Source organism: Pelodiscus sinensis, unplaced genomic scaffold, assembly GCF_049634645.1.
Source record: "Pelodiscus sinensis isolate JC-2024 unplaced genomic scaffold, ASM4963464v1 ctg85, whole genome shotgun sequence".
Classification (NCBI taxonomy): Eukaryota; Metazoa; Chordata; order Testudines; family Trionychidae; genus Pelodiscus; species Pelodiscus sinensis.
The window spans coordinates 463809-490000 of NW_027465930.1; the positions used below are offsets into that span (position 1 = coordinate 463809).

General features: G+C 69.5%; 3 protein-coding genes across 4 annotated transcripts in view; 2 read left to right on the top strand and 1 right to left on the bottom strand.

Annotated features, from left to right (window-relative positions):
* Positions 1 to 270: 270 nt before the first annotated feature.
* FBXL6 (F-box and leucine rich repeat protein 6) lies at positions 271 to 12353 on the bottom strand. Of its 2 annotated transcripts, none has more exons than XM_075916818.1 (10): positions 12216 to 12353; positions 10477 to 11301; positions 6644 to 6802; positions 6105 to 6168; positions 5643 to 5774; positions 5062 to 5169; positions 4558 to 4671; positions 2904 to 3135; positions 1502 to 1742; positions 271 to 1038 (listed from the first exon to the last, which is right to left on the bottom strand). In XM_075916818.1, exons 2-10 carry the CDS (start codon positions 10971 to 10973, stop codon positions 867 to 869), a joined length of 1719 nt encoding a protein of 572 aa, XP_075772933.1. In that variant the 5' UTR covers positions 10974 to 11301; positions 12216 to 12353; the 3' UTR covers positions 271 to 866. The 2 variants fall into 2 exon arrangements, with proteins under 2 accessions (XP_075772933.1, XP_075772934.1); XM_075916819.1 differs by lacking the exon at positions 12216 to 12353 and having other exon boundaries at positions 10477 to 11019; positions 11115 to 11654.
* A 519-nt stretch (positions 12354 to 12872) lies between these two features.
* On the top strand, positions 12873 to 19770 carry SLC52A2 (solute carrier family 52 member 2). The gene is given in 7 exon segments (XM_075916827.1): positions 12873 to 13053; positions 13923 to 14039; positions 14506 to 14645; positions 16796 to 17127; positions 17129 to 17652; positions 18535 to 18658; positions 19061 to 19770. Coding segments are annotated over 5 exon segments (1323 nt in total). The 5' UTR covers positions 12873 to 13053; positions 13923 to 14039; positions 14506 to 14515; the 3' UTR covers positions 19274 to 19770.
* A 4691-nt stretch (positions 19771 to 24461) lies between these two features.
* LOC112546462 (riboflavin transporter 2-like) overlaps positions 24462 to 26192 on the top strand; it is a 17795-nt gene continuing 16064 nt past the window's right edge. The window contains exon 1 of the mRNA XM_075916823.1: positions 24462 to 24588. The gene's annotated coding sequence lies outside the window, so the exon portion shown is untranslated. The remainder of the gene's footprint in view (positions 24589 to 26192) is intronic.

Genomic DNA, 26192 nt, shown 5'->3' on the forward strand with positions numbered 1-26192 from the left:
AGTGTGTCCTTGCTGCGACCTTGCTCCCAGGCCTCTTCCCTGTGGATCTCTGGCTGAAACGAACTAAACCTGTTTGGTTTTACGAGCCCCCTGCATGCCGGGTGCTCAGGAGAGTGAGCTGGGGGAGTGACACAGGAGCTGGGAGCGGTGTGCAGGCAGCACCCCACTGGGGTGTACATGGGTGGCTGGAAGACAGGGCCCCGGGGTATAACCTGGCCAGGGGCTTCCTGGCCAGCCTGCGGAAAGGAGCAGGCTGTGTGGAGCCGGGAGTGCAGGTGGCTGGGGGTTTCCTGGGGGTGCAGACAGGGCTCCCTGCCGCTATAAGCAGGTGGCAACGATTTACCTGACACCCTGACAGTCACAACCCGGCCTCGAAACGCAGCTCAGGAGGGGCCAGGCCAGAGATGTTCCATGCGCCCTGGGGTGCCCCAAGCTGTCCCGGAGCCTGTCGGAGACGCGCCCTTTCCCCTGAGCAGCTGGTCACAAGAGCCATGTGGTTCCTGGAGGTCGCTGGGCTTGGAGGGATGCAGCTCCCCCCTCCTGCGCCCCACGGCGCTGAGTCCCCGCCAGGCCCTGGGGACAGACCCATGGACTCCCTGCAGAAACAGCCCTTTATTCTGCAGCACCGGGCCCTGCAGTGGGCGGGGAAACCCTGCAGTCCCCAGGAATGTCATACAAAAAGAGGGCGCTACCAAAAGTGGGAACCCGGCCCAGCTGCCCTCCTTGCTACTGCTCCAGGCAGCGCCCAGCTCCCTGCGGGCACGGAGCCCCGCTGCTCTGCCCACACTGCCAGGAGGGGCGGGTGCAGCCCTCGCAGGGCGGCTCCTGGGGCAGCCGCCTGTCTCTGGAGTGGGGCCGTGCCGGTGTCATTCCGACGTCTCCTGGGCTGCTGCCGGCTCGTCGGCGCTGCCCAGCAGCTTGTGCAAACACTGGCGGACGTCGTCCTGGCCCCGGTACGCCCTCTTCATGCCCCGGGGCAGGTAGCGGCAGGAAGACAGGTTGAGGTAGCTCAGGTCAGGGCAGCTGAGGATCAGGGCGCTGTGGGGAAGCAGAAATGCCTTGGCTTGCGGCCCTCAGCTCCCCCGGGCACCCTGCTCGGGCTTAGCAGCACACCCAGCCCACAGCAGAGGCATGGCAGGAGGCTGACGGAGGCCAGGGGCAGCCCAGGGCAGGTGGCAGCGTGACAGGAGGCCAGGTAGGAGCCGAGCACGAGGCCCAGCAAGAGGCAGGGCGCAGCGGGAGAGGGGAAGAGCCCAGCCGGGCCCCAGTGCAGGAGAGGGGGCGGGGAAGGGGCGCGGTAGAGACGGTGTCTGGTGGGGGAGAGGAGGCTGCAGAGGCTGAGCCAGGAGAGCTGTGGGGTGTATCTGGCGACTGACAGCAGCGGCCGGCGTCGCAGGCCAGATCCCCAGGGCCGAGGCAGCCGTGAGCAGTGGATGTGGCTGGCAGGTCCTGGGCTTGGAAGCACAGGGGGCTCTGGCTGCAGCCCTGTGCCGGCGCTCACCTGACGGTGCTCACGGTGACCTTGGTGCCGATCAGGCTGAGGGAGCGCAGGGCCGCCCGGCCGCCGCCCTGCCCGAAGGTGGCCAGGGCCTGCTCCAGGTCGCGCTCGCTGAAGCTCTGCCCTGCCACGTCCAGCTCCCGCAGGCTGTGCTGCCACTTCCAGGTGAGCAGGCGGCTGCCCTCCGAGGGCAGCACCAGGTGGTGAGCGCTGCAGTACAGGCCCAGGTACAGCTGCTCCACATCTGGGAGGCAGAGAGCGACGGGTCAGGAACGCAGAGCCAGCGCCGGGGTGTCAGGGGGAACAGGGCCCCAGGACCAGGCGCCCGCTAAGCAGGGCTGCAGGGGGGGGGGCGGACGTGAGCCAGAGCGGCCCGGCACAGGGGCACGGGGATTTCGTCCTGCGCGGCGGGAAGCTAGTTCAGCCTCTCGGGAACAGAGACCAGAACATTGTGCGGGCTGGGAAAAGCCGCGAGACTCAGCACAGCAGCAGGGCGACTCCCTGCCCGTCGCGCCCGCCCGGCCTCCCTCCCAAAGCTGCGCCCAGCCCAGGAGCCCAGCTCAACAGGAAACAAAACAGCCACCGCAGCACCAAGCTGGGTAGCGATTGCTAGCGCCTCGGATCCCCTCCGGCGCCTCGCTGGGTATGGCCCCCCCCAGCACCTCAGATCCTCCCCAGCGCCTCGCTGGGTACGGCCCCCCCGGCGCCTCGGGTCCCCCCACGCCTCGCTGGGTACGGCCCCCTCGGCGCCTCGGGTCCCCCCACACCTCGCTGGGTACGGCCCCCCGGGTCCCCCTTGCACCTCGCTGGGTAGGGTTAGGGGTCGGGTCACTGGTGCCTCTGACCCGTATTACTTAGGAATCCTCCGTGGACTTTACTCAAGCCAAACTGTGAGATGGTTTCTCTCCTCCTTCCTCAGCTTCTGTCTTCTTCGCATCGGCTCCTTTGCCTCCACACAGGGCAAGCGCCTGCTCCTTTAGCAGCTACCGTCCCAAGGGCCCCAAGCGCCTCCCCAGCTCATCTCTCGCTGGTGCAGCCCTCTCCGCCCTTCCCGCCCTGCTGCCCTTCCCAATGGCGTCCCGCACAGCTCCGAGGGCACGGCTCACAGGAAGGTGCTGTGCAAAGCAAGACCCTGGTCCTACACATCCAGAGAGGCTGCCCTTACGGCTCAGCCCCTGCAAAGCCCCAGCTGGCAACTACTATTCCATGGAGTCCTGGGGCCCCCAGAGCTCAGCAAGGCAGCCGAGACACTGGCCACGGAGCAGAGACGGAACCAGAGTTCTCCGGCGTCTACACCTGGTTCCAGGCTCACCAGGAGGGCAGGAAATCTGTCTCTAGCTGGACCCAACGCACCTGCCGCTACGAGGCCCCCAATGCTCCCCAGAGATGGGACCCCAAGGCTCACCAGGGCACGACAGCTCCTGCAGCCCTTTGGGCGTCACACGGCAGCAGCCACGCAGGTCCAGCACCCGCAGCCTGGGGGAGGCCTGCAAGATTTTCTGCAGGATACTGTCAGTGACGAAGGAATAGGAGGTGGTGGCCAGGCACAGCTCCTCCAGCTGGGGGAAGCCCAGAGAGGTGGGGGCAGACCTGGGGCTTGGCTTCGGGGACCAGATCACATTAAGCAGGCGCAGCACCTGGAAGGGAAACAGACGTGGGGTAGGGACGATCCACCCACCCCGAGACAACAGCCTCCGAGCCAGTCCCGTCAGCCAACTGTGGTGACCACCGGCAGGCGCGACCCCGGGCCTGCTCCACTCGGGGCTTTCACAGGCAGCTTCTGGCTCATGAATACTACAAATCCCAGCATGCAATGCAGCCAGACACACTGCATGCTGGGAACAGTAGTACCCTTGGACTACAACTCCACAACAGGTGTGGTTCCACGTACATACACGTGCCCATCACAGGGATACGAGGCACAGAAAGATTAAAACAACCGGTGCAGAGTAACCCTGCCTCCTCCCCTCCCAGCAGGGGGAACAAACTGATCCTGCTCTGTGCCCCAGATCACAGTGGGAGAAGTGACCCGACACGGCTGCTCACGCTCTCCCAGACACGAACCAGGGCCCTGGAGGCGCAGAGCAAGGCCCCAGCGTTTGGCAATCAGGAGCCAGGGCCTGCCGGAGCAGGGTAAGGTGCCGAGGCGGCTCACAAGTCCCAGAGCGTGGTGTGCCCTGGATCTGACCAGCCAGCCCCCGCAGCTTTAACTGGCACCTGGAACTTTCTCCCGATCCATCCTGGAACGTCGGCCCCAGCAGCGCTGGCCCCAGCGTCAAAACCAGGGGCAGCTTACGCCGCCGTCACGAGAATCTAGAGGACGGTTAAGCTACAGACACTCTTTCACTCGCATGCCTGGCCGGGGCGGGCGGTGCTCTGGAACAGGCCAGGGTCTACGGAAGCGAGTCTCCCAGAGGGGTCTGATGGGAGGCCTGCTACCCCCGGGCAGCATGGGAGAAAGACAGGCCCTGCACGGCCATGAGGCACCCAGATGTGCAGGCGTAACCAGCTGAGAAGCAGCCGCCTGGCTGCAGAAGCCTGAGAGCTGACAGCCCCTTCTCCAGGGCTTGCCCATCCTCTGGGGAAAGAAAACCCCCAGGGGCAGGTCACACCCTGAAGTGGAGCGAGTGCGCTGCATGGAACCAAGCGCCATTGTTCCCTCTAAGCTTTTCCAGCCACGTGCGGAGTTCCCCCCAGCCATGTGCAGAATAAATTGTATTCTGTGCACCAAGCCACGTGTGGATGTGCACCACCAGGAGAAACGCAGACCTCGCTGGGGGCGCTGTTAATCAGCGGGGCGGCTCTGGAGTCTCCCCGGGTGGCTGCCCACGCGCCCGGCCTACAGGGAACACCCTTTGGAGCCATGGGTGGCCAGTAGTGAGGTCGCGGACTCCACAGGGAAGGGGCAGAAGGAGCCTGCTGAACCAGAACTGCAAGGGCCCTGCCCGGACCCACCCAGCGGGAGCAGGAGTAAGCTAGCCCAGGGGCGGCAGAGGCTGTAGGGCTCGGGGAAGAGGAGGGAGGAAGATCAGAGGAGGAGGGAGAGAGCTCGCGGGTACCTGCAGCTGCGGGCAGGCCGCCTGCAGCTGTTCCACGGACAGCAGGAGGTGCTGGCTGCTCTGCTTGATCTCCGTGTTCACCTCCAGGAGATGCAGCCCGGGGCAGCAACCGCTCTGCAGAGGGGCAACAGGTTGAGCGCGCCGCGGTCCCTGCGCCCACCCACCTGGCTGGCTCTGCCGAGCACGGCCCCCGGGAAGCTAGTGACTCCGTGCGAGGCAGGGTCACCGCGGCGATCTGAAACTGACCAACGGGCATGTCCTTTTCCAGCCACGCGTGGGGAGGGCCTGGGAACGCACCACTCTCCTCCCGGCTCAGCCCCTGCCGCCGCCGCTCTTCCACTCTCCGCGGAAGCAGCTCCCTCGGGCGCACGAGCCTCTGTCACAGCAGGCTCCGGACCTGCCCCCTACGCCCCAGGGTGCAGTGACACCCGGGCAGGGAACAGTCACACCCAGGTAGGGAACACCCGGGCGAGAGCCTCCCCCAGCGGCCTCTGCGGGGCTTACCGAGAGCGCGGTGACGACGGCGTTCATTCGGCTGCTGTACGTCAGCCAGAGCTGCCGGAGCCGAGAGCCAGCGGCCTCCAGGAAGCTCACCACAGCCGCGGAGTCGACCTGGGAACACAGCAACGGCGGCCCCGCGGCGAGGGGCTATTACCCGGCGCTTGGCCGCCAGCCATCGCCCCGCGCTCCAAGGGCCGGCCAATTAGCCACACACACAGACCCGTCCCAGGCACAGCTGTCGGCTGCAGCAGCTGAGGGAGACCCCGTCTGGCTGAGCGACACGGCGATGGGAGAAGGGGGCACCAGGCTCCATCTGGGCGGGGCGGGCTACGGCGTTTACAGCCTCGGAGCAGGCATGGCGGGGCTCAGAGAGGGTTACGTGTTCGCTTGCTCCCAGGGGACTGGCAGATGGCTCCTCTCCGGCAGGGCGCGCTCCCTGGGGGCCGCGCGGCACCCCGGCCGGTAGCAAGAGGGACTTGCCCAGCACCGCCCTGCAGGAGGGGACTCTTGGATTTCTGGGAGGGTCTCGGGGGTCTCTGGCCTGACCCCTCCCGCCTGGCTCAGCACAGCCCCGCATGCCCCACCTGGGAATTCTGCAGGTTTAAGCTTTCCAGCTGGGGGCAGCGTCCAGCCAGCGCGCTCAGGGACTCGGGGCTCACGCCGCTGCAGTGGGACAGCTTGAGGGCGGCGAGAAGGGGGCAGGATTCCGCAAGGGCCTGGAACGAGAGAGGGCGGTCAGGCAGCAGGCCCTGGCGTCCCATGAGCAGAGCCCGGGCAGGCACACGGCCAGGGGGGGGCCTCACTCCAGTCCCACCCCCTGCGAGGAAGGGGTCCGATCTCAGGTCCCGCGGGCGGATGGGCCCCGTGAGCGACCCCCCGGCCCAGCTGGCTTTCCTGTGCGTGCAAAGGACAGAACGGTGGGCCGTGGTTAGACCCGCCCGTCCTTCGCACTCTGGCTGCAGCCCCGGGAGCGGGCAGGGGGTCCCAGGGCAGGGGCCCAGCGCCAAGGCGTGGCACGTCCCGCCAAGCCGGCCCTGCTGTCTCACCTGCAGGACAAAGGGCACCTGGCTCCTCCAGTGGCAAAGGGCAAAGTCCCGGAGAAGGGAAAACCTGCCCAGACGGAATGGAGAGTTAATCCAGCTTTCCGGGGAGAGGCTGGCATGGGGGGGGATGGGCAGGAGCAACGCAGCATACAGCCCCATGTCAGGGCTGGGGAGCCTTTTTTGGCTGGGGGGTCACTGACCCACAGAAAAATCAGCCGGGGGGGGGCACACAAGTGAGAGCAAAAACCAACCCCAAACCAAACCTTCACTGACAGGGCCCCTGGCTGAGGAGAAAGGACCCCGCCCCACACCCACCCCGCCCCACAGCCTGGGGGGCCCAGGCTAGAGATTGTGTGTGCTCCAGCCTCACAGGGGGGCAGTGGAGGGGCTGGAGCGCCGGCGTGGGCTCCCCGAGCCATGGGGGCCTGATCCAGGCAAGACGGGGCTGCATCCGGCCCCAGGGCCTTGGGTTCCCCACCCCTGCCCTCTGGGGAACGTGTGTCGTGCACAGGGGATAGGACGCCCCCGGCGGTAACCCCCACCTGTTCGGGACCAGCCACTCCACCGTGCTGCGGATCCTCTTCTCGGTCTGCGGCGCCTGCTTTTTACCGGGCTCCCCCCAGCAGAAGCCGACTGACACTCTCTGCCACAGCGCCGGGCTGGAGGCTGCCCCGTACCAAAGCCGGCACACCCGGGCCACCCTGCGGGGGAGACGCTGGTCACGGCAATGGCACAGGCCGCAGAGGTGGGAACGGAGCTGTCTCAGCACTGCGAGCCCCCTGGGACCCAACGCCAGCAGGCTGAGCTCCCAGACGGGACAGCCCTCTCCCCCAGCCCTTCCGCCCACGCCCGTGTCCTCGCGCCCCTGGCACAGCAGAGCTCTGGGGCCCACGGGCAGCCTGTGGACACGCCTCGGGCTGGAGCAGTGGGTGCAGAACAGGGCTCCTCTGCCCCTTGAGAGCTGGTGCTGCACTCGCCCCGCGGGGTCACTGGCCGCCCCTCGTCCACGAGGCCCCTTGCTCTGAGGCTTTCAAACCTTACACAGGGCCAGCAGCCGCCCACCCCGCAGAGGTGCCCACGCCCAGCCAATCAGCGCACTGGCCATCTCCCCGAGGAGCCCAGCTCTGGCCCGTGTGCCGCCTGTCGAGCGCCGGAGGGCGCGGGCCGTGTCCCACAAGGCCAGGCTCACGCTACCGGGTCTAATTCAGCCCAGGATCGGCTTTGGTCCCAGGTGCGCTTGGTTTGCAGCGAGGTTCGGGGGATGGAGGGTAGGGCTGGGGGCTGGTTTGCCCCTGCCCCCCAGCGACTCCCCGGACTCGTCATCCAGGCCCCGCTCTGAGGTTTCTATTCCAGCTTGGCCTGGCCGAATTCGCTTGCTGTCCCTTCGCAGAGCGGGAGCCGGGTTAGTCTGCATCTGCACACCAACGAACCCCGCGGCACCGCCGGGCACGTCCACACTGCAGAGAAGATCGAAGCTGTCGCTATCGATCTCCCATGGTTGGAATGAGCAGGCCTCAAGGACACAGCTCATTCGAACGGAGAGGGGCGCGCCGGGCGATGCCAGCCATCCTGCTTCCACGAGCAGTAAGGGAAGCCGAAGGGAGACTGTTCCCCCTCCACTTCCTGCCACGTGGACAGTGCCACACGTGGAGCAAAGGCCCTTCGCCTCCAGCCAAGCCATCAACGTGGCTGAAGTCGCGTAGCTTCCCTCGACCTTGTCCCGCAGCGTGGACGTGCCTTAGAGGCTAACTAGATCTGTTAGGATTCCCGGTGGGCTTCTCCTTCCCACGCTAACGCACAATCTCACCAATGCTTCGTCCTTCCCGGAGGCAGGGGACTGGACTAGACGACCTCTCGCCGTCCCTCCCAGTCCTACGTCCCAATGTTCAGGGCTCGACAAACGGCGGCGAAATCCACGCGCCAGGCCCCCACCGCCCACGCACCAGGCCCGCACCGCCCACGCGCCAGGCCCCCACCGCCCACGCGCCAGGCCCCCACCGCCCACGCGCCAGGCCCCCACCGCCCACGCGCCAGGCCCCCACCGCCCACGCGCCAGGCCCCCACCGCCCACGCGCCAGGCCCCCACCGCCCACGCGCCAGGCCCCCACCGCCCACGCGCCAGGCCCCCACCGCCCACGCGCCAGGCCCCCACCGCCCATGAGCGCCGCTGGTGAACGGGGCGACCGGCTGAAATCTACTCGCTGCAGGCGAGTCGATAAACGGATTTGTCGAGCCCTGCCAACGTTTATTTGCGGGTTTCAACCAATTCGCCTGTTCATAACTGCGTGAGGTCGTGGGGGGCGGGGAGGGCGCCCAGACAACAGCTGGTTAACAAAAGCAGCTGCTGAGATTCAAAAGTTAAAGCTGCCTAAATGGGCCCTCTGCTCCAGCTGCATCAGCACCAGCCTCCCCGCCCCAGTCTCTCACCCAAGCAGCCTGTCTCTTACTCGGCCGGTCTGCGCACGCTGATTGGTAGCGCTGGACATACCTGTCTGCGGCCGGCTGAAAGTCACCGGCAGCACCATCCCCATCAACCATCTAACCCTTCCCAGGCCCTTTCGACTGGCTCCAGCGCCCAGACACTGGGGGTCGAGGCGCCTGCCAGCTGGACACCGGAAGAGGTCGCTGCGGATACTGGAGCCCCGTACCGCCAGGGTCTGCAGGCTGAGCACGAGGCCTCGGCCCCCCCACTCTGGATGGGTTAGCCGGCAGGGTGGAGAGACCCGAGGGGCGCTTACTGCCGAATGCGACATGCCCCAGGCCCCGCGCGGGGGAGCTCCGGAGGCACCGGCGCAGGGCTGTGGGGAGAGGGGCTTCTAAGCTCAGGAGCGAGTTCACGGCCATGCCAGCGAGTGACACACGGTGCCAGGCGAGCCCTGGGGTCAGCCCCGTGACCCCTCTGTACGCAGCTCGCAGTGACAGGCGAGCGACGGGGCACAACAGGCCACAAACGGCTCCCAAGGTGGGACACGGTGCACAGAGGCGGCTGTCACAGCCGTGGCCGACTGAAAGGAGGGGACAGGAACAAGGGCTGGCTGAATGATGGGGGAGGAGCAACGTTCCCCATCGTGTCTGGCACCCCGCTGTCCCCTGGGATCCAACCTGACCCCACGGCACCTGAGAGAAGTCCTGACCAGAGGGCTGCCCCCTCCGCCAATGCTGGCTGAACCCTGGCACGGGACACACACTCCCTAGCTCCAAAACTTTATCTTCTGTCCTGTGCCTGCCCCGGCTGATTCCTGTATCTGTCCTACCCCCCCCTTGTCTAACCACAGCCGGGCTCAGTCGCACAAGACTGCCCATTCTGCGACTGCTGTGCGCCTGGCCCAGACAGGCTGCCAGAAGCAACGCCCTCAGCAGCCCGAGGCTTGCCAGAGGGGCCGGTCAGACAGGGTGCCGGGGCTGTCTGCCCCCAGCAGGGAGCCTGCAAGGGAGAGTCGGCACCACAGACGGGAGCAGCATCTTCTGTCTCTGCTGCTCTTTTCTCTTCCCTCCTGACGTACTCGTCTTGCTTTGTCTCTTAGGACATGGACTCAGACCGTAGACCATCAGCCACAAGCCTGCACCAACCCCTCTCTCCTAACGCCTCCCCTGGCCCCCCAAGGACGGCTACACCACCCCTAACACCAGCGCCGGCTGTCAGAGGGGGGCTGTTCCTAAAACCCCACTCCAGCCAAAGGGAAGGGGAACGGAGGCTGCCGGTCAGACGAGTACGATCTGACGCTGCGGAAGCTTTGCCTTCCCCTCCTTCCTTTCGGCTTCTTGAATAAAGGGTTAAAAGGGGGTTTTATGGGTGTGGGCCGTGGGATCGCGCAAGCAGAGGTCTCTGCTGTTCAACACTGCCTTATGTTGGGCACGTACAGCTCACACCTTTGCCTCTCTGGGCCCCTTTATTGCATCCGAACACAACACAGTGCCCTGTCACCAGAGGATCTGAGCACTGCACGCTCGCCCATGGATTAACAATTTACCCTCCCACACGTCCCCGGGAAGCGGGGCACAGCTATGGTGCTCTGTGGTTGGAAAGGGAACTGAGGCGGAGAGATGAAAGGGTCAGGTTTTTAAAGGTATTTAGGTGCCCAGCGGGATTTTCCAAAGCATCTAATACCTAGTTCCCCTTGATTCAAAAAAACGTTAAAAAGCTGTCATAAGTGACTTGCCCAGGGCCACACAGAAAGTCTGTGGCAGAGCAGGGGCAGGAGGGACCATTGTGAGCCTCTGAATTGGCTCGCACCCTAACCATGGGACCATCCTTCCTCCAACCCCAGCAAGCAGGAAGCAAGGGTGGAATGCTAGCCCCAATGGGGCGCTTGTTCCCATGAGCGCCGAGTGACTCTGCCGTGCTGACTGCGTGGCCCCAGCTAACTCCACATACCTGCAGAGCGTGGGCACGGCCCCCTCGGCCGCCACCAATGCCTGGAAGATCCGCACCAGGATCTCTACTGGGAGGTGCTCTCCCCAGGAGGGCCCAGCAGCTGCCTGGCTGTCCGTGGCCTGGCCCCCAAGCACGAGCGCCTTTGCCGCTGGAGCGCCGCTTCGGTCTCTCTTTCTCTTTCCCGCCACACTGCTCCTTTGGACGCACTGCTGCTTCCTTGCCGCCGCCTGGTGCTTTCTCTTGGCCACTGGCCGGTCGCCCGTGTTGGAAATGATCAGCAGCATGTCATCGTCCGTCTCGTGAACAAAGTAGTCCGGGGCCCCTCTCCTGGGGGCCTTGAAAGCCGCCTTCTTTTTCCGGGCCCCGCTGGCGCCCCCCACGGCTGCTCTCCCGCTCGCCGCGGCGCCCCGCTTCCTGGAAGCGTTCTGCCCTGTGCCGGACGGTGCTGAGAAACCCCCGGCCTGTCCCGAGTTCTCTGCTGCCCTGGGCTTTTCCATAGTGGCCCGTACAGACCGGGTTTATCAGCAGACAACCTGGCGGCAGCTGTAGCACGGACGACAGGTGACAATCACTGCTGGGAGTGGCCGGGTACTCACTGCGTGTTCCACTGAGGCACCCCTCACCGAAGCCAAACCCACCTGGGCCAAGCACAAAACCGAATCTCGTTCCTCGGCCCCAGCCGCCGAGTGTTGGCCAGCGGGCAGGGCGCGGCGCAGAACGGCGACCTGCCTCTTCTGGGGCCAGCGCCCGCGGTGACGGTCACGCACTCGCCGTCCCCCGCTGTCAAGGGACCAGTCGGCCCGGGGAATGAGAGCGCTCCTCTCCCTAGGGATGTAACTCACACGTAACCCGGTACCCGGGTAACCCACCGACATTCGGGGGGGTCCCCGGGGGCTGTGGGTGCGAGAGGGGCAGCGCCGCCAGGTTTCATGCAGGGCTCCAATGTGGGATCCCCGCTGGTCCTGCCCCCAAGGTTCTGGGGCTCCGCTGTCACCGGCACCGGTGGTCCCGGCTGCTGCCCCCGCGATCCCAGCGGCCGGGATGCGTCTCAGTTAACGGGACAAACTTTGACACAATCGGCCGGGTCCCTGCTGCGCCGCGCGCTCACCCGGGGAGCCCGGCCAGGGGACATCGGCCTGCAGCCCGCCCCGCCCCGCCCGGCTCTGGTCTGCCCCGGGGGCAGGGCCGCGCTCAGCTCAGTGCGGGGGGGTCTGTCCTGGGGGAGGGGGGGGGGTCTGTGCTCGAGGCGGGGGCGGGGGGGGTCTGTCCTGGGGGAGGGGGCGGGGGGGTCTGTGCTCGAGGGGGGGCGGGGGGGTCTGTCCTGGGGGAGGGGGCGGGGGGGTCTGTGCTCGAGGGGGGGCGGGGGGGGGGTCTGTCCTGGGGGAGGGGGCGGGGGGGTCTGTGCTCGAGGGGGGGAGGGGGGGGTCTGTCCTGGGGGAGGGGGCGGGGGGGTCTGTGCTCGAGGGGGGGCGGGGGGGGTCAGTCCTGGGGGAGGGGGCGGGGGGGTCTGTGCTCGAGGGGGGGCGGGGGGGGTCTGTCCTGGGGGAGGGGGCGGGGGGGTCTGTGCTCGAGGGGGGGCGGGGGGGGTCTGTCCTGGGGGCGGGGGGGGTCTGTGCTCGGGGGGGGGGGTCTGTCCTGGGGGCGGGGGGTCTGTGCTCGGGGGGGGCGGGGGGGTCTGTGCCCTGCTCCAGCCCGGCTCCGGGATCCCCGCGGGGGGGGGGGGGGGGGGGGTCACTGACCGGGCTCGCGCGGCGCCGGCTCCTCAGAGCGGCCCAGACCGGAAGTGGCGCCAGGTCGGTCCCGTCACTTCCGGGGCGGGGCCAACTCTCCGGACGCACCGGGAAGAGCCGGAGCGCGGGGCGCCGCGTGCGAGTGAGAGCGGGGCGGGGGGGGCTCGGGGAGGGGGTGACCCCCCAGGAACGAGGCTGCCCGGGCCCCTGTTCCCATCGCCGCCCCCGAGACTCCTCCCTGTCTGCTTGGCCCGCGGGGCGGGGGGGGAGCAGCACGTGGCCCCTTTGGGGGGCGGTTCCCAGTGGGGGGCCGGTTGGGGGCGGGGCTGGCCCGAGCCCGAGGGGGGAGGGGGCCTGCTGGGGGGGGAGCAGCACGTGGCCCCTTTGGGGGGCGGTTCCCAGTGGGGGGCCGGTTGGGGGCGGGGCTGGCCCGAGGGGGGAGGGGGCCTGCTGGGGGGGGAGCAGCACGTGCCCCTTTGGGGGACGGTTCCCAGTGGGGGGCCGGTTGGGGGCGGGGCTGGCCCGAGGGGGGAGGGGGCCTGCTGGGGGGGGAGCAGCACGTGGCCCCTTTGGGGGACGGTTCCCAGTGGGGGCTGGTTGGGGGCCGGCCCCGTCTGCGAGGTCGTTTTACGACGGTGGCTTCCGCAGGGCAGCCGCGCCCGCTTCCCAGAGGAGGGGTCTGCCGGGAGCCCCGCCTGAGAGAGTCGTGTCCTGGGGGGCTCTGCGCTCCCGGGCCTTGCCGGAGGGACCTCGGAAGTGCTGGAGCCTCGTCCCCCGGGCCGTCTGGCTGCCTCCCCCCAGAAGGGAGACCCGCGAGGCTGCGGAAGGGCACTGAGGATGGCTAGAGGTACGATGGGGAACAAGGGCTGGTCCCTCCAGCCTCCCTTTTTCTCCCGCCATCTCAGCCCCTGCAGGCAGCCGGGCAGGCTCGTGGCAGGGCCGCTTAGCTGTGGGGAGAGGGAGCCCTGCTTTGCGGAGCAGACTTGGGTGGGAAGCAGGAAGTGGGTGGACACTGTGAGGTTTGGAATCTTCTCCCTGCCGGCTCAGAAACACCCATTGCCCAATTCTCCCCCGCCCCTGGGCTGTTGCACAATGGGCCAGGCCGGTGCACAGTGCCCGTCCCTGCCAGTGCCGCTGTGCCAGGCCGGCAGAAGGTGCCCTCTTCCATAAGCCAGTGGGGGCCGGAGAGGGCTGAGCCAGCCGGAGTCATTACAGAGCCGTCTGAGGTTCCCGTGGTCTCCGGTGCTCCCAGCCCTGCTGGGCCGCGGGCGATGGGCCGAGCGCTCTGTGCCGGCGGTGGGATGGGGGTCTGAGTAGAGTCGGGAGTCACCCCGGCCTTCCAGGGACCCCTCCTCAATCCGCCTCCCTGGCGGGAGATCAGGGGCTCTGCCCCACACGGGTCTGGGCCGAACTGGCACAGAAAGGTGCAGGGAGCGAGTCCCACGGCTGCTCTTGTGCCTCGGCCGAAGATGGAGACAGCTCGGCCAGTGCCCCTCGGTTCTGCCCTGCGGCTGCCCCCGCTGTGTCAGCGCCCCGGGCTCTCTGCACTGGGCACGGGGCTAGGAACTGACCATCGCCTTCAGTGTGCTGGATTGGGCGTGTCCTGCACCTCCCTGCCACGCCCGGACGCTGGGGTTGGGGGCGCGGGGCCCTGCCAGGCCAGTTGCAGCCGCCCCAGACTGCCGGCACCCTGCTCAAGGGCGTTGTCTCTTGCAGGGACGGCTGGCTGGGGGGGTCCCTGCCCCGTTGGATTCAGCGAGGCTCTTTGCCTGGCGTAGCTCGGGCTGCTGGGAGCGCTTCAGTTTCGGATCCACCTGCCCGTTGGTAGCACAGGTATGAACCCTGGTTCTCCCCAGAGTGCCACTTACTGGCTGCCCACGGGGGGGGGGAGCCAAGCCCTGCTGCCTTGTAGGAGTCATTTGAGTGAGGTGCAGCCCCCCTGCCCTGCTTAGTCACGGATGGACCCTGATTCATGGGACCGGCCCCTTGTCAGGCCCCTGCTGGGCCGTGCAGACAGACCCCCCCCGCCCCTCCTCCACACCGAGCCTGCTGGGCCGCAGAGGGGCAGGCTGGAGGGCCAGGGCCCTGCCTGGCTCTCTGCAGACGCCGAGAGCCCCCTTGCCAGGCCTGTCTGTCGTGGGCAGCGAGCGCGCCTGATGCCTGTCCCAGGTGCTCCTTCCCGGCCCCTTCTCCTGGGTTCGGGCCCCCCCCACAGCACGCCTGCCCGAGAGCCAGGGCCCAGGCTGGACTTGCTGGCAGTTGCCCCTGCACACACCGGGGGGTTCTTCTCTGTTGCCAGGGCTGAGAGGATGGCTGCCTCGGCGACGGGCCAGGCCGTGCTCACCCACGTGCTGGTGGCGCTCTTCGGGATGGGCTCCTGGGTGGCCGTGAACGCCTTGTGGGTGGAGCTGCCGGTGGTGGTGAAGCAGCTGCCGGAAGGTGAGAGGTGGCGACGGGCGGAGTAAAGGGGGGGCCTGGCACAGGCCGTTCCCCAGCCTTGGCCCAGCACGGCGGAGCAGCTGCCGTGGCTGCTCCGGCGTCCGGCCCCCGCGTCTGATGGAGCCGAGCCGTAGGCACAGGGCTGCCCGGCCGTGCCCGGGGTGGGTGGGGCTGGCCCAGCGCCCGGCCTCGGAAACACGAGACCCCGGGGCCAAGTGAAATCGCCTGTGGCAGGAGAGCCGTGTTCTGTGGGGCGGGGAGCCTCCCGGGACCCCCACCGACTAGCCCCTCCCCGGTGGTTCAAGTTCTCTGACCGCTGCAGCGGCCCCCAATGGCCCAGAGCGGGAAGGGTCCGGGGGGAGCCCAGGCAGGGCACGTGCCGGGGTCCTGCCGATCCCGAGTACCCCGGCTGCCGGCCTGGGGCTCAGGTGCCATCGACAGGAAGGCAGCGGGAGCCCTGCTGGCTCTGGGTCCGCGGCCTGCGAGGGCCGGAATGGCGGCCGGCGGCCAGTCTGGGCTCCGCAGCGGCCGTGCTGTACGTGCTGTGCCAGCTGGGTGCCGAACGTGCTGGCTCCGAGCCCCAGGCACCAAACCCCCCGGCTGGGCGGCCGGCCGAGCACAAAGGCAGGAAGGGACAAGCTCTTCCGGCTTCCAGAGGGTTGCGCGGCCCAGGGCCAAGAGTCCTTGGCGGAGAGGGGAGGCCTGGCGGGCGGGAAGACGGGCCGCAGCCCCGAGGGCAGGGGAGCTCTGTCCAATTCCCAGCGGCTGCTCCTGCCTGCGGGCCGGCCTGGGGAGGTGGGGCTGTGGAGTCCCGAGGGGCAGCGCGGGCGGGGAGCCGGCTGGGTTAGCCAGATCTCTGCCAGCGTGGGGCTGGGAGCCAGCAGGGGCAGCCCGGCTCTGTCCCAGGCTCGCTGCGGGCGCCTGGCCTTCTGCCCCCTGCATCTGGCAGAGGGGAACGGCCCTCCTTGGGGCGGAGCCGGGGCGTGCTGTGCCTGGCGCTGTGTGCGTGGGGGAGGCCGTGGGGCGGGCCGAGCGTGTGTTCCCAGCGGCTGGGGCTGGCTCCCCGGCGGGCTAAGGAGCACTAGGCAGCAGTTTACAAGGCCCGCGGCCAGGAGGCTTCCACCCAGGTGTTCAGCTGTGGGGCGGTGTCGGGGCAGGTCCAGTGTCTCCCCGCCCCCGAGGGGCCCCTTGGTCGGGAGCAGCCCGGCTTGGCTGGGGGAGCCGGCCAGGGCGTCATGTGGCCTGGGAGTTCCAAACGCTCCTGGGGGGGCCCTGGGTCATTCTGCCAGCCTGCTCCCCCCACCCAGAAGGCGGGTGGGGGATTCCCAGCTGGCTACTTGCAGGCTCTTCCTCTTCCCAGTTTCACGCCCCGCCCATCTCAGTCCCTGCACACGCACGCTGGGCCCCAGCCCCCCGGCCTGCACCCCCCCCCCCACGCTGCCCAGCCGCCCAGGGGCCTCTTTTCCCCTGCCCTGCGGCCTGGTGCCTGTGCCCCCGGGGCAGCTGAGTCTCTGCGGGGTTCCCAGCAGGGCAGCTCGGCCTGACCTCCCGCGGCTGCGGCCTGGGAGCCAGCCTCCTGCAAGTGCCTTGGGGACCACGGCCTGGGAGCCCTGGGTCAGGCCAGCCCCAAGCTCTGGGGCAAAGCAGCTGGGGGCCTTGTTCCCTAATCGTCTCCATCCCCCCAGTGTGCTGGGGCCGCCCTGCTGAGCTCTGCCCGGCACTGGGGGCGGGGGGCCACGCTCCTGGCAGCATGTGCCTGAGCCTCCCCAGCTGTGGCTGCCTCCTGCAATTGCCCTGCAGCCCTGGCGCTAGCAGCCCCCCGCTGTAGTTGGTGGGTTTGGGGGCGCTCTCCCCCAGGGAGGGCTGGGCTGATCCCACAGGGACCCCCTCTGCTCCCTCCCCCCCCGAGCCAGGACAGCGCAAGCCCCAGGCCCTTTGGGGTCCGCCTCTGCCTCCCTCCCCGCCACGGGATCTGTGGGGGCGCACGGGGGCCGTGCTGCTCGTCGGGGAGCAAGGCGGCTCCGCCGGCCGGCAGTAGACAGGCGGAGCTGGAGCCGGCTTCGTGCTGGTGTGGGCCCGGCGGCGCCTGTGCACCGGGGCTCCGGCTCTGGGGGGCCAGTCTGACTAGCCCCCCGTGTCTCCCCCTCCAGGCTGGAACCTCCCTGCCTACCTCTCGGTGCTCATCGCCCTGGGCAACGTGGGCCCCGTCGCCGTCACCCTGGCTCACAAGCTGGCCCCGGGGCGGCTGCGGGAGCGCTGGGTCATCCAGGCCATGCAGGCGCTGGGCGTGGTGGCCGCGCTCTTCCTGGCGCTCTTCTGGCACCGCACGGCGGAGGTGGCCGGGGAGCCCCGCAGCCTGGCCTTCCTGCTCCTGGCCTTCCTCCTGGCCTTGGTGTGCTGCACCTCCAACGTCACCTTCCTGCCCTTCATGTGCCAGCTGCCCTCGCCGTGCGTCCGCACCTTCTTCGTGGGCCAGGGCCTGAGCGCCCTCTAGCGCCCTCTTCCCCTGCGTGCTGGCGCTGGCCCAGGGCGTGGGCCGGCTGGAGTGCCGCAACGCCTCCCAGCCCCACTACCTGCAGGAGAGCTTCCCCGCCGCCACCTACTTCGGCCTCACCTGCGGCCTGCTGGCCGTCTCGGCCCTCGCCTTCCTGGGGCTGCTCCTGCAGCGCGCCCGGGCCGGCAGCTCCGCCGCCCCCCAGGGGGGCTCCCCCAAGGGCAGCGTGGAGACGGAGGAGTCCTTCCCCCTGCAGGACGGCACCCCCACCTCGGGCAGCGCCACGGCCATCGCCGGGGGCCCCCCCGCCCCGCCTGCCTCCTTCTGGACGGGCAGGAACGTCTACCTGCTGGGGCTGCTGGGCGTCTCCAACGCGCTGACCAACGGCGTGCTGCCCTCGGTGCAGAGCTACGCCTGCCTGCCCTACGGGAGCACGGCCTACCACCTCTCCGTGGTGCTCAGCAACCTGGCCAACCCCCTGGCCTGCTTCCTCGCCATGTTCGTGCTGTGCAGGTAGGCCGGGCCCCGGCCGGGGGGCGTCGGCGCAGCCATGGGGAGCGGCAGGGCCTGTGACTCCGCTGTGCCCACCTCCCGCTGTCGGCCAGGCGCCCCAGCCACCACGGGTGGGGCTATTGGGGGGAGGGCTGGCCTAGTGGTTAGGCCCTGGGACCTGAGAGCTCGCGACCCGCTGGGTGATCTCCGGCAGATTCTGTGCCTGAGACGCTCACACACGTGTAAATGCTATTGGGGGGGGGACCTGCTCTGCCCCTTCCTGCTGCTGCTCCGGACCCTCCAGCGCACCCAACCCCAGCTCAGCCCCCCCCCGCTGTGGGGAGCAAGGGGGGCGTGGCCCAGGGAAAGCTGCATCTCTGCCCCAGCTTGGGGGGGGCTCTGCTCAGAGAGGGGCAGCCCATTCATCTCAGGGAGGTGTCCTGTGCTGCAGGAGGGGCCGTGGAGAGAGCCTGACCCCTCAGCCGGAGGGGGGGGGCTGCTGTAGCTGGGTGGGAGTTCTTGCCCTCCCCTGTCGGCTCCTGAAGCCCTGCGGCTGTGCCACTGCCCTGTATCTGTGGGGACCCTCGGTCCAGCCGCGGGGACCCAGGTCCTGCCCTGCCGGGCTCGGCTTTGAGCCCCGCGTCCGCCCAGGGCAGGGCCTGTTGATTGTGACAGGCTGGGACCCACTTGCCCAAATCTCCCCGGGTCCTGCTCCCAAGCGCCCCCCCCCCCCCCCCGGCACTGCGTGAGCCTGGGGGGATTTCACGGCGTTGTTCCCTCCCCGATCTAGCGCAGTGGCGCCGGTTCGCTGCTCCAGTCCCCGCTGGGCCTGGGGCTCCCCCCCCACCCCCGACACACTCAGCTGTAGCCCGCACAGACCCGCCTTTGCTGTCCCCCCCCCAGGTCAGCAGTGGGCCTGGGCGTCATCTCGGCGCTGGGAGGCCTCTTTGCAGCCTATCTGATGGTGCTGGCCGCGCTCAGCCCCTGCCCTCCCCTGGTGGGCAGCGCCGCCGGAGTCAGCCTGGTGGTGAGTCCGGGGGGGTCTGCGCCTGGCTGCAAAGGGGCCGTCAGTCAAGCACCCCGTAGCTTCAGCCGGCCATGCTGCTGGGGCGGCAAGAGCACCCCCTGCTGGCAGGCTGGGGCTTGGCGCCAGGGGCTGCTCTGCACCACTCCCTCATGCAGGGGCGTGTCTGCCCGCCCCACCCTTCCCGTCTCCTCCCCGGGCTTCAGTGGCTTGGTGTCCGAGTCCAGCCACGCCGGGCGTCCCTGGGGGAGCGAGTGCCCCCCCGCCGTGTTCCCTGCGGCACTGGCCCCCTGCCGCCCCGAGAAGGCTGCCCACCCAGCGGCGGGTGCTCTGCTTCTCGGCCCATCTGCTCCCTGCTCTGAGGCCTGGTGCTGGCCTGGCGGCTGAGGCTTCTCCTCCCAACAGGTGCTGGCCTGGATCCTCTTCCTGGGGCTCTTCTCCTACCTCAAGGTGGTGATCGGCAGCCTGCTGCACGAGGCCGGCCACGCGGCGCTGGTGTGGTGCGGGGCCGTCATCCAGGCCGGCTCGCTGGTGGGCGCCCTGACCATGTTCCCCATGGTCAGCGTCTATCACCTCTTCCGGAGCGGGCAGGACTGCGTGGACAGCTGCAGGGCCTGAGCGGGCGGGGGACAGCCCCCCAGGGCTCCGCCTGTGCCCAGGACGTATGAACCGCTGGGGAGCATCCGCCCGGAGCCGTCTCCTCCCGCAGCCCCTGGCCCTGAGCTGGCGCTTCAGAGGAGGCCCGGGTGCCAGCGGGCAAGGGCAGACAGCTGCCTGACCCTCCGGGCTGCCTGGCTCCTGCCCCAGAGAAGCAGGTGGGGCTGGGCCAATACAAACCACAGCTGCCTTAGAAGATGTCAGAGGGTTTTTCCAGGCTGGGGCTCCCTGGGCAGCCTAGAACCCGTGCCCGCAGAGCTGCAGCCGTGGGGCGGTCTCTGAAGCCCTCTCCCCGCTGCCCAGGGCGCTCGTGCCAGGGTCTCGCTGGCTCCCTGCGGCTTGGGGTCGGGCAAGGAGCCATCCGTCGCCAGTGCCTGAGAACGTCGGTGATTTTGTGTAGACTCTGCCTCGATTCCCCCCCGGCTGGGGTGGAGCTGGAATAAAGCTTCATGTCTCAAGCTCCGGGCCTCGGCGCTGCTGTCCCTGGGCAACAAGTTCCCTGGGGAAGGATCAGGCCAGTGGGGCTGTGCAGATAGCGCCGCACCACGGTGCCAACACCCAGCACGGGGTGCCCAGGCCTCGCTCCTCCCACCTGCCTGGTGCAGCCCCTGGCTCCCGGCTGCAGGGCCAGGCCTGCGCGAGGGCTCCTGCCAGCCGTCGTGCAGGAAGGGAGCCTGGCTCCAGGAAGGCCCCTTGTGGCTGGTGCCCCTGGTTCAGGGGTTGCCGGTGGGCTTGGCAGCCGAGCGCCAGGCCGCCTGGGTGCAGAACAGCGCTCCCTTTGTTGCAGCAACGGGCGGCACGGCCATGTCCCACCACGAGGGCGGCTGGGCCGGGGGCTGGCTCTGAACACTCCCCAGCCTTCAGAGCTCTGCAGCCCCTGGCAACACCCTCTGCCCAGCCAGCGCGTGATCTCCGGGGAGCTGGGGGGCCTGGAGCCAGGCAGCCGGGGCGCTGGGAGGGCAGGGCAGAGGCGTGGGGGGCCGTGCTAGGGCATGAAGCGGGTCCCTGCAGTGGTGGGCTCCAGAGGCACCTGGGGGAAGCCCTGTAGCAAGCAGCTGTTAGTCGGGGCCGGGCTTGGTCCCTGCCCACTGCATGGGACAGGATGCCTGGGGGCCTGTCAGCCAGCTGGGGAAGTGCGGGCACATGACTCGTCCTGCCGTGGGCTTTGGACCGTGCTCGATCGGCAGCGACTCTCAGGGCTGGGCCGGGGCCTAAGTCCTCCCCCGCCGGAGTCCCTCTGCCTCCTGAGCCTGCCTCCCCTCGCCAAGGACTCTGGGTCCTGCAGGCCGTGAGAAGCCGGCGGGGGGGAGAGCCTGGCCCTTTCCCAGGGCTGGGGAGAAGCTCGTGCTCCATCTTGCTGGCCTGGGTGCCCCACATACCTGGGGTGCGGGTTCCTGCAGCTCAGTCCAGCTGGCCAGGGAGCTGTCTCGTTCCCCTCGGCCTGTGGGCCCTGCCCCACGCTGACGGGTTCCCCGCTGAGCTGAGGCCCTGCACCTCCAGGCCTGCGTGGGGTGGGGAGAGAGCTGAGACCAGACTTGCCCGCGGGGCTGCGGTCCCCTGTGCCAAGGACCCTGCCAGCCCAGCGGCCGAGGAGTGCAGGAGACGGAACTTTGCCCACAGCTGGACCGGGCCTGGGGAACTCCCTGCCACAAGACAGGAGGGGCCCTGGGGAGAGGGGGCTGCTGGCTGGCTCCCAGGGAATGCCCCCCCATGGTAGCGGTGGGGTCAGGCTGAGGCCAGTTTCATAACAGCTGCACATTGACACGCATGCCTGGGGCTCAGTCGCCCTTTGCCTATGGCAGAGCTGGAGCTGAGGCGGCTCCGTCCCACCCCTCGCCCAGCAGCTGCACTGCGCCCCCTGGCCTGGCGGCTCCGTGTACCCGGCTGGGCTCCTGCAGCCGCCCAGGAGATGGGGGGGCACCGGCTCCTTCCAGCCAGGAGCATGGCAGGGGCCCGGCACTGGTGTAGGACGGGGCCTGGGACGAGCCAAGCGGAGAAGCCGGGGCTGGTTCGGCTGGGAGCAGAGCCGCCGGGATGTGCTAGCCCAGTGGGGTTCTGCGTGGGGCGTCGTATGGACATTGTGCACACGCAGGGCTGCCGGATTCGGCGCTTTACGCCCCCGTTTTCCTGCCGTGTCACTCAAGCGGCGCATGGAGCCAGGGCCCATGGCGGGAGGGGCGGCTGCACCAGCACTGAGGGTGAGAGCCAGGTGCCCCCCTGCATCCGATCCCAGTGCCGTTCTGGGTCCACCTGCACCTGCCCACGTTCTAGGCCCCCAGCGGCAGGAGCGACTGCCCTGGCCATGACAACCCGGCAGCCCACGGAGACAGAGACCACTCGCTGCCCTCGGCTGCTGGGCTGGAGGCCTGGCGAATCCTGTCTGGGGTGGGGAGCGTGAACAGGGTCATTTACCCCTTGGCAGAACCAGCCAGGGGCCGCCTGAGGACATCGCTAGGCCGGAGGTGCAAGCACACGCAGCAGGGAGCATTCACCTGGCCCGTCGACCTGGGGAACTCCTTGCTGGGGGATATTGTCACGGCCAAGCCTCTTACGGGCTTCCAGACAGAACTAGGCCTCTCTGGGCACAGCCCTGGGGCTGGGCCTGACTCCTTTGCCGGGCAAGTCTCTGCCTGGAGCCCCTAGCTGGGTGGCTCTGTGCCAGGCTCCCCCTCCCCCTGGGCCAGTGCGGTGGGGCTGGGAGGGCCCAACAGGGCTTGTGGGGCTGAGCTGCTGTTTGCTGACTCACCCCGGCTCAGCTTCCGCCTGCGCCCAGCCCGGAGGGCGTTTTCATTTCCCGGCCGGGCCTTCGCCTGGGCACCGAGCCAGCCTGGCTCTCGCCCCTGGGGCCTGCGCTCCGGGCACCGGGGGCTGCAGGGGAAACGGCGACTTCTCTGCCCTGGCACGACCCGCGGACGAGCATTTCCCCTGGCGCTGCCCCGCCATGGGCAGGAGGGAGGTGGCGCCAGGTTTTCTGGAGGGGCCGTTGGCGAATCTGCCTCCCCCCGGATCCCGCGGCTGGGACCGCAGCCCTGCCCCGGAGCGACCCTGCCTCCCCGCCGAGTCCCGTCCGGCCGAGGCAGCCTGGGCCTGGGGGCAGCTGGGCCAATGCAGAGCGGCACTGACCCCCCCTTCCCCCCTGGCTGCAGGCTGGGCGCCCCTGCCGGCCTTGGCGCCCAGGGGCACAGGAGCAGGGCGTGTCTCCTGGAGGGGAACCTTTGACCCCCGGCTCCTGCAGGCGACGCCGCCCCCCCTCCCCCCGGGCAGGGTCCAACCAGGGCCCTGCTGACTGGCCCGCTGGGGCCTGGCTCCCGCTATGAGCAAGGGGGCTAGTCCTGGGGCGGCCGGCAGCCAGGCTGGGCCGCGATGCCGGGTCTGGCTGCAGAGCGCGCGGAGCAGCCGTTAGCCCCGCCTGTGCTGGCCGCACCCAGGGCGCTTCCTGCAGACGCTGCCACGCCTGGGACGGGCCCCGACTCCCAGCCCTGCGGCCTCAGCCCGGCTCCCTGCAGCCCCCGGCCCCCAGCCCGGCTCCCTGCAGCCCCCGACCCCCAGCCCGGCTCCCTGCAGCCCCCGGCCCCCAGCCCGGCTCCCTGCAGCCCCCGGCCCGGCTCCCTGCAGCCCCCGGCCCCTGCCCGGCTCCCTGCAGCCCCCCACCCCCAGCCCGGCTCCCTGCAGCCCCCGGCCCCTGCCCGGCTCCCTGCAGCCCCCCACCCCCAGCCCAGCTCCCTGCAGCCCCCGGCCCCTGCCCGGCTCCCTGCAGCCCCCCACCCCCAGCCCGGCTCCCTGCGGCCCCCGGCCCCCAGCCCGGCTCCCTGCAGCCCCCGACCCCCAGCCCGGCTCCCTGCAGCCCCCGGCCCCTGCCCGGCTCCCTGCAGCCCCCGGCCCCCAGCCCGGCTCCCTGCAGCCCCCGGCCCCTGCCCGGCTCCCTGCAGCCCCCGACCCCTGCCCGGCTCCCTGCAGCCCCCGGCCCCCAGCCCGGCTCCCTGCAGCCCCCGGCCCCTGCCCGGCTCCCTGCAGCCCCCGGCCCCCAGCCCGGCTCCCTGCAGCCCCCGGCCCCCAGCCCGGCTCCCTGCAGCCCCCGGCCCCTGCCCGGCTCCCTGCAGCCCCCGGCCCCTGCCCGGCTCCCTGCAGCCCCCGGCCCCCGCCTGGTTCCCTGCAGGCACAAAGGACATCTCTGGGTACGCCATGCCGACGGGCCCCTGCTCAAAGGGTTGGTGCCGCGCCCCTGCGGGCGGTGGGCTGAGCGAGGCCGGGCTCCAGGGCTCATGGCCTCCCGGCTGGGACCACAGAACAGCTGCCCCCCCCCCCCCCCGGCCGGGGCCTCAGACACAAGCAGCTTCATTCAGCCCTGGCACCATCTGTTCCGCAAGTCATCCCCCGGCCCTGCCCCACAGGGCTTCCCGGCCAAGCACCAGAGCAGGGGGACAGGGGGACACAGGCGGGCCTGAAGGGGGACACAGACGCGTGGGGTGCAGGGGGACACAGGCGGGCCTGAAGGGGGACACAGACCCGTGGGGGTGCAGGGGGACACAGGCGGGCCTGTGGGGTGCAGGGGGACACAGGCAGGCCTGAAGGGGGACACAGACCCGTGGGGTGCAGGGGGACACAGGCAGGCCCATGGGGTGCAGGGGGACACAGGCGGGCCTGAAGGGGGACACAGACCCGTGGGGGTGCAGGGGGACACAGGCGGGCCTGAAGGGGGACACAGACCCGTGGGGGTGCAGGGGGACACAGGCGGGCCTGTGGGGTGCAGGGGGACACAGGCGGGCCTGTGGGGTGCAGGGGGACACAGGCAGGCCCGTGGGGTGCAGGGGGACACAGGCGGGCCTGAAGGGGGACACAGATCCGTGGGGTGCAGGGGGACACAGGCGGGCCTGAAGGGGGACACAGACCCGTGGGGTGCAGGGGGACACAGGCAGGCCCATGGGGCGCCAGGCTCACTGCGCCCGCTTGATTTCATCCCACGCAGGGTCGCCAGGTGCCTCGTGGGTTCCTCCGTCCCCTGCCGAACATGCCATCCCCTGGCTCGGCGCTTTGCCCGCTCGCCCGGGGCGCCGGCGGCACCAAGCCGCAGCCGGACAGGTCTGGGCAGTTCCGTGTGCCGGGTCACCGGCTCCCCTGGCTCCCCACCCCCCAGGCAGCACGCAGCTCAGCCCCCAGCCTGCCCCTGCCCCGTGCATGGGCAGAGCCAGGCCAGCCCGAGGCAGCAGGGAGGAGCCCTGGTCCCGCACTCGACGGGGTGGGCGGCAGACAGCAGCTGCTGCCAGACAGGCGCGGAGGTAGGAGAGGGCTGGAGAGTGGGGACGGGAGCGGGCAGCGGCTGGGCCCGGGGGGGGGGGGGGGTGCGCTCTGGGAACGGGTCACAGGCGGGTCTGCCTGTGCACATCCGTGTGTGTGCGACAGGGAGAGATGGGTGCCTGTTGCGGGACATGTGTGCACGTGCACAAGCATGGGGGGCTCGTCTTCCACGACTGGGTGGGTGGGAAGGGGGGGGCATGTGAAATGCCTGTTGGGTGGCCTGGTGTGCGTGTGTGTGTGTGTGTGTGTGTGTGTGAGTGTGTGAGAGAGTGTGTGTGTGAGTGTGTGTGCGTGTGAGACCTGGTGGAGGTGAGCGAGAGAGATGCCCGTTAGGGACAAGGCATATGTGTGGGGGTGCCTGTTGGGCCACCTGGTGTGTGTGTGTTTGGGAGTGCTTGGGTGACCTGGACTGTGTGTGGGGGGGAGGTCAGTTGGGTGACCTGGCGTGTGTGGGGGTGCCAGCTGGGTGACATGGTGTGGGGGGGAGGTTGGGTGACATGGTGTGTGTGGGGGGTGCCGGCTGGGTGACGGGAAGCGCTTGTCGGGGGATGCAGGGTGCCGGCTGGGTAACATGGTGTGTGGGGGGCTGGGTGACATGATGTGGGGGGGGTTGGGTTACATGGTGTGGGGGGGTTGGGTTACATGGTGTGGGGGGGGCTGGGTGACATGGTGTGGGGGGGTTGGGTTACATGGTGTGGGGGGGCTGGGTGACATGATGTGGGGGGGTTGGGTTACATGGTGTGGGGGGGTGGCTGGGTAACATGGTGGGGGGGGTTGGGTGACATGGTGTGTGGGGGGGGCTGGGTGACATGGTGTGGGGGGGTTGGGTTACATGGTGTGGGGGGGGCTGGGTGACATGATGTGGGGGGGGTTGGGTTACATGGTGTGGGGGGGCGGCTGAGTAACATGGTGGGGGGGTTGGGTGACATGGTGTGTGGGGGGGGCTGGGTGACCCGAAGCGCCTGTCGGGGGACCAGCAAACAGCCGCAGAGCCCCCGCTCGGGGCAGGGCGCTCACCCACGCCACCTCTGTGGGGGGCCGGGGCAGCCCTGGCACAGTGCCAGGGTGACTGTGCCTGGAAGGGCTCGGCAGCGCCCCCCATGGTGCCCCCAGCCCCGCGCAGGCCCCAGGGGAACGGGCACCGGGAAGGGGAGACCCCTACTGCTCGGAGCCCACGGCCCAGCCTTCCATGGCCGGGGAGCAGAGGGGCCCAAGGGCCTTTCCTGCCCCTGATCTCTGGGGCTCTGTGGGTCAGTTCCCCACCAGGAGCCTTTCCCGGCCGGGCTGTAGCCCCCCCCCCGGATCCTCCCCTCCCCCCGCCTGCGGGCAGAGCGCCAGGGTCTGGCCACGGGTTCTAGGCAGCGGAGCCTGAGCAGGGAGAGACAGGAAATACCCCCGGGGCGTAAGACAAGGGCTGGGTACAGACAGTGCCCCGGGCAGCCAGGGGAACCGAGCCGCCTCTGCCCGCCCCCATCTCGCCGGGACCCCCGCCCCCGCGCCCCCGTCCGCAGCCAGACGTGACTCCGCCAGCCAGGAGAACAGGGGGGTCGTTGCTTCTCCGGGATCCAGCCCGGCCTGCCCCTTC

What these genes read in the sequence shown, in the direction of transcription:
- FBXL6 (XM_075916818.1), bottom strand. Translation starts at nt 10,973, where the DNA reads ATGGAAAAGCCCAGGGCAGCAGAGAACTCGGGACAGGCCGGGGGTTTC. An exon ending in GCCGTGCCCACGCTCTGCAG is followed by an intron (nt 6,803 to 10,476) that starts GTATGTGGAGTT and finishes TCTCCCCCGCAG; the next exon opens with GGTGGCCCGGGTGTGCCGGC. An exon ending in TAAACCTGCAGAATTCCCAG is followed by an intron (nt 5,170 to 5,642) that starts GTGGGGCATGCG and finishes CTGTGTTCCCAG; the next exon opens with GTCGACTCCGCGGCTGTGGT.